This window comes from Aethalodelphis obliquidens, unplaced genomic scaffold (assembly GCF_003676395.1).
Source record: "Aethalodelphis obliquidens isolate GAN/ISIS:26980383/991018 unplaced genomic scaffold, ASM367639v1 scaffold1, whole genome shotgun sequence".
NCBI classification, from domain to species: domain Eukaryota; kingdom Metazoa; phylum Chordata; class Mammalia; order Artiodactyla; family Delphinidae; genus Aethalodelphis; species Aethalodelphis obliquidens.
This window is the reverse complement of record NW_020837945.1, coordinates 47,974,663-47,986,063: the sequence shown is the minus strand read 5'-3', so window position 1 is coordinate 47,986,063 and position 11,401 is coordinate 47,974,663. Positions and strand designations below refer to the sequence as shown.

The following is an 11,401-nucleotide window of genomic DNA, read 5'->3' as shown; positions in this document are numbered from 1 at the left end:
TTTTTTTTTTTTTTTTTTTTTTTTTTTTTCTGTACGCGGGCCTCTCACCTCTGTGGCCTCCCCCGTTGCGGAGCACAGGCTCCGGACGCGCAGGCCCAGCGGCCACGGCCCACGGGCCCAGCCGCTCCGCGGCACGCAGGATCCTCCCAGACCGGGGCACGAACCCGCGCCCCCTGCATCGGCAGGCGGACTCCCAACCACTGCGCCACCATGGAAGCCCTGTGATATTTTTAAAGGAAACAAATCAACCCCTTATCTCTAAGCAGTTTACATGAAATAGAGGCTTAAGAACAGTTACCTAACTAATTCAGTTAGGGAAGACATATATACTATTCCTCAATGTCTAAAATCAAAGTTGTTTGTGTTAGATCTAAATTGGCTAGAGTTGCTTTATTTACCCATTAAATTATTTTTATGTGTAACTATAATCCAAGGGAAAATCTGCATATCTAAGCTAATGTACTAAAAATAAAGTTGCAGAAATATTTTTATGGACATGGAAAGATATTCAAATGATCCTGTTCATTTTTCTTTGGAAAATGGGGTATAATTTTTATGTAGTATATCTATATCTACCCCAGATTTTTAGTATGTAGTCACAGAAAAATATATTCCACATTAGTACGTACTCTTAGAAATCTGGAGAGGTAATAATGGCGGTCACTGGGTGGATAGGATATATGTACATAATTATTTTTGCTTGTCTGTACTTTCTAATTTTTCAAATTGTTAAAATTAGAAAAGCTGAAAATGCTTATTTATAAAACATGAAAATAGTATAGAAACATAATTTTAAAAAGCACACGTTCCTCTTTACTGCCTCTACCCCACATCATACCCTACCTCTTGAAATCCTACTGTTCTCCAGAGGTGACCTTTTTATAGGTGCTTACAAATATTATCTATGTCTCTTTGCACAAATAAACAGGGGTTTGTTAATATAATCAAACTGCTATTTTAAGATATCATACACATTTTTCCATGTCAGTATATTTCTGTTGAGTAAGTAGACTCACTCTGTATGCAATGAGTATGTATTGCTTTAGTAGGGAAAAAATAAAAATAAAATAAACTTTGTTTTAAAAAATAATAAAACAAAAATTTCACATTACTTCCTATGTGAAGTATACTAAGTAGATGACAAAGAATCATAGAATACATATATCTTCAGATCTTAGAAATCATCTATACACTCAGAGCCTATCTGCTCTTAAACTTTACATACAATTCTAATCAGCTTTTTTTTTTAATTTTGCAACCCAAAACTAATTACAAACATGAGTAGGTGGGCATTGAGGCAGATGCAGATATTAGTAAGAACACCTGAAAGTCTGAGTTCAAAAAAGGAGAAAAATAACTATGACAGTATAGTCTGTATCATTTAATATATAAAGCAATCTGAGCTTTACACAGCTATTCAATAATACTAATGATCTTAAGATATCAAAAAAGGTAAAATTTTATCTTTACATTTCTGATTGAGAAAGCAGATCTCTCTATAATGCAAGTTATAAAATAAATAGTCAAAATCAATTTTTAAATATTTGGTAAATAAAATAAGAAAACGATAGTTATCTCAAAAATATGTTAAAAGCAAGGCTCTATAATTTGATATTCTCTGTTGTACCAGTACGTTCTGGATCTCCATTGGCTTCTCAAATACGGGTACATCTTAGCTACTAGAAAATTAAAACATCTGCTTCTCTTTGGAAGAGTCATAGTGTTACTAGGCCCTTAGTAAGGGTAAGACACTGTACATCCCTCCCCATTCCACTGCATATAAAAACATTCCATCCCGTATATAAATAAACATTTTTGTTTTCACCAGAATAATAGGTTTCTGGAAATGAAACAAACAGAAGCCCGTCTTCCTAAAAAGGTCAGCCCAAGAAATCTCAGAGGTGTATAAACAGCTGCACACCAGAGCTGTTGCCAGTTACTTGTACGGGGTAGCACTGGAATGAAACAGCACACACGGAGGTATTATGGGACAAGTTGAATTAAAGAGCTTTTCCTCTTATATCTTCTGGCATAAACTTAGTAACTTAGATGATTACAATGGAAAAAGCTTTGGGTAACTGATGCAAATTGCCCACCCACAGCTATGTATGTACTGAACCTGTCTTCAGCACACAGCTATACAGCCTTACCTCTGGCTGTAGCAACTTCATGCTTCTGAGATGTTAGTTAGTTGAGTGGAGTCCATCAGCTCCTCTTTTGCACATGGGCTCCCTTCTCATTATTAAATACACAGTACTGAACTCATCTATCCGGAGACTATATTGCAAAAAACTCTATTCTATTTGCCTTTACCAGCACTTCCCTTCTTAGTCCTCTAACTCCATTCCCTGTTTTTCCATTTAATCTGAGTTGAGTGTCTATGTAAACTAACCCCCCAAATTATCTCCAGTTAGTACATACCAAAATCATATATAAGGAAATTCTTGTCAGGAAGGAGATTACCGTGTACACCCTTACCATCAATACCGCAAAGTTAGTAGTATGGTTGCAGCGGCAGCGCAAGAATCCATCAATGACTCCTTCTTTGTGACAGCCATGTGTGTCCCAATCCTTCAGGGAAAAATTCCAATAGTCACAGGCATAGGAATGAAGCTGGAATTCTTTTTCATTGTACTGTGAATTGATAAGACAATGGCAACTGATTTTTCAAAATGCTTAATTGGGTAGAAAAAATCAAATAGGCCAAGATAAGCATATGAAAAACCAATTAGATATGTACAAAGCATAGCATCTTCAGTACAGATTGAGGAGAGGAAAAGGGATATAAAATTCAAAGTAGTTAATTTTGGGTTTAGCTAGTCTACAAAAATATGGATGGGGGAAGTTGAGGTGAATACTGTCAAAGAATCTTTCAAAGAGTTGTTCTGTGAATTTCTTTTGCCCAAACTGTCCCTGGTTTTGTAATCAAGAGTGGACTGAATTATTTCTGTTAATAGGAAAACTCACCCTTGGACTAAAAACGATTTCAACAGAAGTGCTCTGATCTTCCACATTTTCATCAGTTTTGCTTGAGATAATTTTTTGACTAAAATGTGATTTAGCTATAAGTGTTTTTGATTGGAAAAGCTTGCTGTTTTGATACACTACAAAGCCACATGCCTTGGCATTAGCTGTGAGGGGGAAAAAAGGACACTAAAATTAATAAATGAACCTTAGGGTAAGCAAGAAACAAAGTCCCATGCCATCACTGAACTGCATGACTGCTTAATACTTGGGTAAAGTACAGAAAACGTGGTTTGCTGGCTGCCTTTATTTAATTGCAGTATGTAATTAACATATATGATCTGTGGTTGGCTATTCCACCCTCATTAAGTTTTTTTCCTGAGATAAGATTCCTTATATTCTAAATGGAAACCATAATTCCTGCCTAATCCACCTGAAAAATAAAATTGGAAGGATATCATGTATAAAGTAAACATTCTTACTTTCTATGCAGTGAGACGGAGTAAACACGATGTGAAGGTAGCTCAAGACCACGTTGCTTCCCCCACTGACAAGACATCAAACAAGAAACAGCAGAGGGTGAACATCAGGACAGCTGTACCTAGAGGATTGCTCTGTGAGGTCTGTCTCCCATTCAGAGGGACTGAGCAGGGACCACTGTATTAAGAGACTGGAGCTCAAGTTGTGCATATCAGGGAAACAGCAGAGGGTGAACTCTGCTGTCTTTCACAAGTGAAAAACTTGTGTGTGTGTATTTGCGCGTGTGTGTGTATATATGTGTGTGTGTGTGTGTGTGTGTGTGTACACACACACACACACATATATGTATATTATATATACAAGGAAAACTAAAGCGGTGGTAGTGAGACCAGCCTAATCAGTCTTGTGCTTTGAGAGATAGGCAGGCAAGGCCCTGACAGCCCCCCAAATGTCCTCCACAGCCAGCCACTTTGCTCTGTCCTCATCTGGGAACTAAAGACATTGGCTTCTGAGGTGTTTTCATGGCACGTTAAGCCCACCAAATTGTTCCTCCTGGATACTAGGTGACAAAGTTAACCCTAAAAATGTAGTATGGCTTCTTTTTAATCTTATTTTTATGAAAGAGTGACATGCTTGATGTAAAATCCAAATCCATCCAAGTATATAGATTTAAAACATGAAATTCCCTACTCACCCATCTCCTCATTTCTACAGTATTCTGGTTATTTATTAGAAAATCATCTTTTCATCTAGATAATTAGATTCACTAGAATAAATTATATTTACCATTATCTTATAATTTTAAAAGAATCTCCATATCTCTAGACATAATCCTCCTGGATGTTTATTTATATTCTCTATTTTCTTGATCAAATTTGTCAGAAGCTTGCATATTTTTCATTAGTCTTTCATGGAATCAAATTTTTATTTTGTTGATCAACTCTAGCATTTGTTAATTTCTATTTTTATTAATTTCTGCCCTTTTTATTAATTCCTTCCTTCTAGATTTCTTTACGTTTATTTTAATTTTTATGCCTCTTTAGCTGAATGATTATTTTTTAACAATTTCTTTTATCTAATGAATTTATTAAAGGATACACATTTTCCTTTAAATACATAAATTCAAGGTGTACTGAATACCTAAATACAAGCACAAACACTAAAAATATTCAGGAGAAAATATAGGAGACTAGCATGACTTTAGTAGAGCAATGAATTTTTTTAAGTACCAATTACAGAAAAAAGATTGGTACATTGGACTGCATTATAAATTAAAATTTGAGTATGACAAAAGACATGAAAAACCAAGTAAAAGATAGCTATAGACTGGAGAGAAGATATTTGCAACTTCTACAACCAATAAAGAATTAGCCAATTAGAATTATATAACCAGTGAGAATTATGAACTTAGTCTTTCTAAAATATGTACTTTCTGGCACTGGATTTTCTTATTTGGGGAGAGAATAAAAGTAAATGTGTGTGTTTGGTTTGCTTATTGTAGTTGAATTAACCAATTTTTTTTTTAGACTCTGAAAAGTACAATGTATGGATACCAAGGGGGAAAGAGTGGGGGTGGGAGGAATTGGGAGATTGGGATTGACACATATACGCTAGTGGTATTATGTATAAAATAGACAACTAATGAGAACATACTGTATAGCACAGGGAACTCTACTTAATGCACTGTGGTGACCTAAATGGGAAGGAAATCTAAAAAAGAGGGCATATATGTATATGTATAGCTGATTCATTTTGCTGTACAGCAGAAACTAATGCAACATTGTAAAGCAAATATACTCCAACAAAAATTAATTAAGAAAAAAAAAAGAAAAGTACAAACATTTCAAGATAGACATAAGAATTTCTAAAGGGCCACATGCAAGATGATAAGGAGCTCATGGTGGGCACCATACTAGTAGAGATAACTGAAAATTGGTACTGCTAGATGATGACTGCATCAATTACATAAAATATCCCAAGGTCAGGTCTATAGGATGAATTTAAGCCTGTGAGTGCCATTCCACTAGTAAACACAGGCAAAGCTTATGACTGAGTATTTTTTAAATGTATTTTTAAATGTAAAACTGAACCACTTTAGCTAGATTTTTGTTGGAAAACAGATTTGCATCCATGGCCAGAGCATTTCAATTCTGCTACCCTCCAAAGGGTTTTTGCAAAGAAAGAGAGGAAAAAATAAAAAAAGGAATTATCTCTATGGCCTAGAATAGTAGACTTAACATTAACATAATTTGGCAGAACTCAAACATACTCAAACACAAATTATTCAGTGTGAAACAGTAAACATTATTTCTCGTTCAATGGATATAAGTTATTAATTCCATGAATTGGAGTGCATTTTTTCATGTAACATAATTTAAGACCTGCTTTTCGTGGTGTTGAGCAAGATCTGAAGTTCAGCCTGTTCATTCAGATTCAGTTTGTCCACACTTGCATTTACAACTGTGGAACTAGAAACCGGAGAATCCCTAGTTCCTATGAGAAGGAAAAAAAGCAGAATTTCATAAAAGTCTACACTTTCACGAATAGAGCATTATCGGTAGCAGAATGCTCTCTGCTATTACAAGAACCTGAAACAAACAGCTCACCTTTCAGCACAGTGAAGAGAACACCTGTAGATCCCACAGTGCCTTCTGAAGAGAAATTAACAGACTGTATTGCTATATTAGGTTCTACCACTGACGTGTTGGCCAAAGACAAGGAATAAGTTTCAATTTGCTCAATAAGCCTGCATAGAATAAAATGTAACAACATAACATTGTGGAGATTTGTCATAAAATCAGTTGTGTGTGTCCCACATTCCAGTAGAAAGGAATGAGCACAGAATTCATGTGATCACAATATTGGCACAATTCCCTAAAAATACCTGACTTTCTTTACGAGAGTCTTACTTTGTTACATATACCTTTTTTTAAAGTTCTGGTGGACTCCTCCCACTGACGCGTACCTTGGACACAGATGCCAGAAAGCTGGAATTCAAGAATGACAGATTTCCCAGTAGAAACAGTCTTTGTTATTCTGCTCTTCTCATAAAAGGATGGCGCTACCACCCTCCAATGACCAGGCATTTGATTCTTGTTTCTCCAGTGCTGAGACTTAATTTCCACTTATTCAACTCTCTCCTCTCACACAAACCCCTCGGGTTCCAAAGCATCTCTTATAAGTATCGACTCCTGAGGTGACAGTTCATATGGAATTATGGAAGAGCAGATCTCTGAGCTCATTGCCTCGGCTATTAACTAAACTTTGCAGGTTTTCACAATGTTCTTTTCTACTTTGGATAAGTTAAAAGATAGATTAGATGGAAGGTGGGAGGGAGTGGGGGGAATCTGTTAATTTGGTGCTCTCCAAAGGTAAGTCATAAGACTGTTTCTTTTCCTGTTTCCTATAAAAAATATTTCCACTCTTTCTGTACTTGACAAAACAAAATGTCTCTATCTAAGATAACTGGTTCAATCTAGTTTTCCCAGAAATGAAAGAATTTCATTAATATGTAATTGTTTTTTATTCTAAATCTTTATTCCTGACACTAATATATCTTTTCTCTTCCCCAAGTGAGATTTTAAAAAGAAATAAATTTTTAAATAATTTTAAAACTTCATAAAAAGAATGTGATAGTCATTCATATGGAAACATTCAAGTCAACTTCTCTATTTCAAAAGTTTTCCTTTCATAACACCATTTTCTGTAATTTTCAGCAATTCACACTATGCATTTCCCACTTGATGAATAGCAATCATACTCCAGAGCTGCTTTCGACAGGAGGAGTACCTAACAAAACTGCAATCTGCTAAGAACATAGTTCATACATTCATTCAACCAACAGTGTCTGTTGAGCACCCACTAAAAGGTCAGTACCTGTGAAACACTGGCGATACTAAGGGGAGCTCCTTCAGGCATTTGAAGGCTAAAGGGGAAAATGGGCCAGGTACATGGGGGTGTTTGCTGCTTTTAAAGGGCTGCTCTAGCCACAGCCACTTGTAAGGCCTTTATTCCTTCCATATTATTCTTTCCTCCTCTTGTCGTAACTGATTGGATGATAGGTGGGTGCATGTCTCAGAGATCCCAATCAGGAGGCTGGCTATCAACATAGTACAAATGACTAGAAGTAATCTGATTCTTTTCCCTAGGAATCTTCCATTTAGTGCAGCAGTTATATCAGAAAAGCCTGGCTTTCAAGGGGACCAGAGAGGTCATTAGAGTCAGCCCTCCGTATCCGCGGGTTTCGTTTCCGTGGTTGGTTGAATTTGCTAATGTGGAACCCCACGCAGATACGGATAGCCAACTACACCATTTTATATAAGGGACTTGAGCATCCGGGCATTTTGGTTTCCGTGGGGAGCCGGGGAGGTAAGAGAGGGGACGGTCCTGGAACCAATCCCCCACGGATACTGAGGGAGAATTGCATATCATTGTAAGGACAAATACAAATTAAAAATGAGAGGTTTAATTCTTCCTGTGGAAAATAAGGGAAGAAATTTCCCTCCCCTCCTTTTTCTTTGAGCATTTACTTTAGAAAACTTGCAGGCACTTTCTCTTCTCTTTGAAATGTAAATAAATCCTTTTGAAAACTAGATTGGCATTTTGTCAAAGACCTAGGAATGTCTTTCTCAGGGACCTGGGAACCATCTCTTTGAAATGGAAACATCGAGGGAGCTAGCTAGTGCCCCTATCTCCCAGCTTCTGTGGGAGAGTAGTAGCTTCGGTGGGTGGGCACCTTGCTCCAAGTTGCAAAACTACCTCCTTTCATAAAGATATGAAAGGTTTGTTCTTCCTCTGGATAAAGTTGATTAGCTAACACAAAAGGTCACCTCAATTACCCAGTTAACTTAGGATAAACTGTGTGTGGCAAATAGTGCTGTCGAGTTCTCTTAACTGAGGACTAGTTATTATTTATCTGAAAACATGTATGTAACAGGTTGTATCTGCTTGCCTACATAAAGAGGTCAGATTCCCTTCTTCTTCCCAGTCTATTAAGGGTTTGTCTGTGATGTTCGTCACATTCTGGTTTAATGCCTGTGCAATAATTAAAGTGTTTTCTTTCTCTACTACCTTTGTGGAGAGGATTTTGTGGGAGAAGATTTTGTTTTTAATTTTACTTCCCCAACATCATGAAAGGGTTAAATTATGAGAGAGCAGAAACTATAAATAAAGATGAGACATACATGTTTACTGAGTCATGTTAATGATAAACACAGCTGCTAACCTATTTTTCCAAGATTTAATATGGATAAGTCCAGTATTATGCTAGCGATTTACATACATTATCTCATTTGAGCCTTACAAGAATCCTGCTGAAGCAAGTCCCAAAATCACTCCCATATTACACTGAAGAATCTGAGGCTCTTTGGAGAGATATGGAGTAATTTGGACTAAATCATGTAGCTACCAAAAAGCAATGCGAAGATTTGAATCCAGAACCGTCTGATTTCAACAGCCACTGCCGTTACATTCTCCCACAGGGAAGACCCAAAACTGCTCTACTGAGAGCTTCAAAGCTGCCTTGGAAGCCCTGCCATCCCCCTGGTCCAGCATCCACAGGGCCCAGCTGTATTATGATCCTGTTCCTAGGTTCCCAGGAGATTCCATATGCCTCTTTACAGTAGCTCTCTTTTGGTTAAGATAACTTGATCAGCTGTCTTGTAAGCAAAGAAAGCTGGCTAGAACAGAAATGTGCAATGGAAATGTACAAGGTAGTCAGTATTAGCAGTTTTATGTTCCCAAAGTTAGGTAAACAAGGACAACTAGGAGCTTGAACGTAACAGCAAAGTTTCAAGGTTATGGATCAGTCTTTACAGCAAGTGTTCAAAATGGAGAAATAAGGTCTTAGATTCACTGATTGAGTGAGATGCCTTCACCAGCAGAGACTCTGCCCTGGCTGGGCCCACTTCAATACCCTGCCTCCTCCCAGTTTAGCACAAGAGAATGCATGAAAGGATGCTGGAGAACTCTGCCGTGACAACGTGCGATGAATGAAGCTGGAGTGAGTTCTTTCCTCCCTGTCACTCTCCTCTGTTTCACTCTCACCCTGTCCACTTCTCCCCATATGTGTAGAAGGGGAGTTCGGTAGCTTAGAGACACAGAAAGGAAACTGTAGATGAAAGAAGGGGAAAGTCAGAGTGAGATTTACCATTTAGGCTGGTGCCTATCAGGAGACCTTGCACATTGGTCTCAGTTCAGCGGATGGAGTTTGGAAAGGAAGAGTTGCCCCAAGTAACAACTAATTTCCTTCCAGGGGAGAGAGGAGAGAGAGAGAGAGATTACCTCTGTTGGCAGCTCACCAAGAGTGTTCTCCTGAGGAGAGCTAAGAGCTTGCTGACAGGATCTTAGGGCTCGAGATTGAGGCGAAAGCCTTATTTACATGAATAAAGACCTGAGTCCACAAGGCTTTACACAAAAGATCACCTGGGAGAGGGTAAACTGATAGCCCATCATTAGAAAAATAAGTAGACTAGAAATTCAGAGTGGGAGGAAGGAAGGACTGAGTGTGGTTATACCATTTCATATTTCAACGCATCCTATATTGAAATTTTTTTATTTATCCTCTAAACACCTTCTTCTATGCCATTTGGACTTTACACATAAATCACACATAATTGTTTTCTTTTTTCTCCATGCCTTAAGCCAGTAAAATTCATAACTGTTTATTAATGGGACAGTGTTTTCATCTATCTCATGATCTGTGACTTTCTCAGCCAAATCCCACAATGGCTCTTTCCTCAGCCTTCTCACAAAAAACATCCACTCCTCTCCTTTGCCTCCAGCAAGACTGCAAACACAGAACCTCCAGCTCTGAAGGGAGTTCACTGAACATAGACTCTGGACCAACTTCAAGAAAACTGGGAGTGTTCACACTCCCAGTGAGAAGGACCCAGACTCCTAGAGAAATCTGAAGTCATAAAATACACCAGTTCAATTGTTTATAACACCTCTACCATCATCTCTCAGAATTATAATCTTGTCAATGTTCTGTTTCAGGCATTTGCACTTTTTCTACTTTGAGGACTCAACACTAAATAGGTACTGGTTATAATATTAGAGAACTGAGAACTACTAGGAATTTCTCCTAAGGAAATAATAGGTCATGCGAACAAAGATTATGTACAAGAATGAAATACCAAAAGACTTGAAGCTATGTAAATGGCCAGCAGCAGAGAACTGCTTAAATAATAGCTGACTCATATCATGCAGTAATCTAAAATTTATGATGTAGATGCATAAGTATTTATATTAAAAAGATGTTTACAAAGTATTAAAGTGACAAAAACAAGTTATAAATTAAAAGAGTATGTAGGGCTTCCCTGGTGGCACAGTGGTTGAAAGTCCGCCTGCCGATGCAGGGGACACGGGTTCGTGCCCCGGTCCGGGAAGATCCCACATGCCGCGGAGCGGCTGGGCCCGTGAGCCATGGCCGCTGAGCCTGCGCGTCCGGAGCCTGAGCTCCGCAGCGGGAGAGGCCACAGCAGTGAGAGGCCCGCGTACCGCAAAAAAAAAAAAACACAAAAAAACCCACAAAAAACCATAATAGTTACTCAGAAAAGAAAAATACATAACCAAATGAAAGATGGTGATTCTCTTGTCCCAAGAAAAGTAATATCTTTCAAGCAAGTGTGATGTCCCTTGATGGCTATATTACTGACATTTTTATGCTTCCTGATTCAACAGCACAGTTATTTTTTGTAGCCGTATCTGTTTTGTAAATTATAAAGAAATATTTAAGACACAAAAAACATATAAAAATTATGACGGTAGGACTCCCCTGGTGGTGCAGTGGTTAAGAATCCGCCTGGGCTTCCCTGGTGGCGCAGTGGTTGAGAATTTGTCTGCTAATGCAGGGGACACAGGTTCGAGTCCTGGTCTGGGAGGATCCCACATGCTGCGGAGCAACAAGGCCTGTGAGCCACAACTACTGAGCCTGCGCGTCTGGAGCCCGTGCTCC

At 38.2% G+C, this 11,401-nt stretch overlaps 1 protein-coding gene across 1 annotated transcript in view; it reads right to left on the bottom strand.

The window, feature by feature from the left end:
* The window catches only part of ADGRG7 (adhesion G protein-coupled receptor G7), a 59,170-nt gene extending 48,354 nt beyond the window's left edge, over positions 1–10,816 (bottom strand). The window contains 4 exon segments of the mRNA XM_027103487.1: positions 2,479–2,634; positions 2,968–3,131; positions 5,830–5,937; positions 6,051–10,816. Of these exon segments, the coding sequence (XP_026959288.1) occupies positions 2,479–2,634; positions 2,968–3,131; positions 5,830–5,937; positions 6,051–6,237 (615 nt within the window). The 5' untranslated portion in view covers positions 6,238–10,816.
* Between the last annotated feature and the right edge of the window lie 585 nt (positions 10,817–11,401).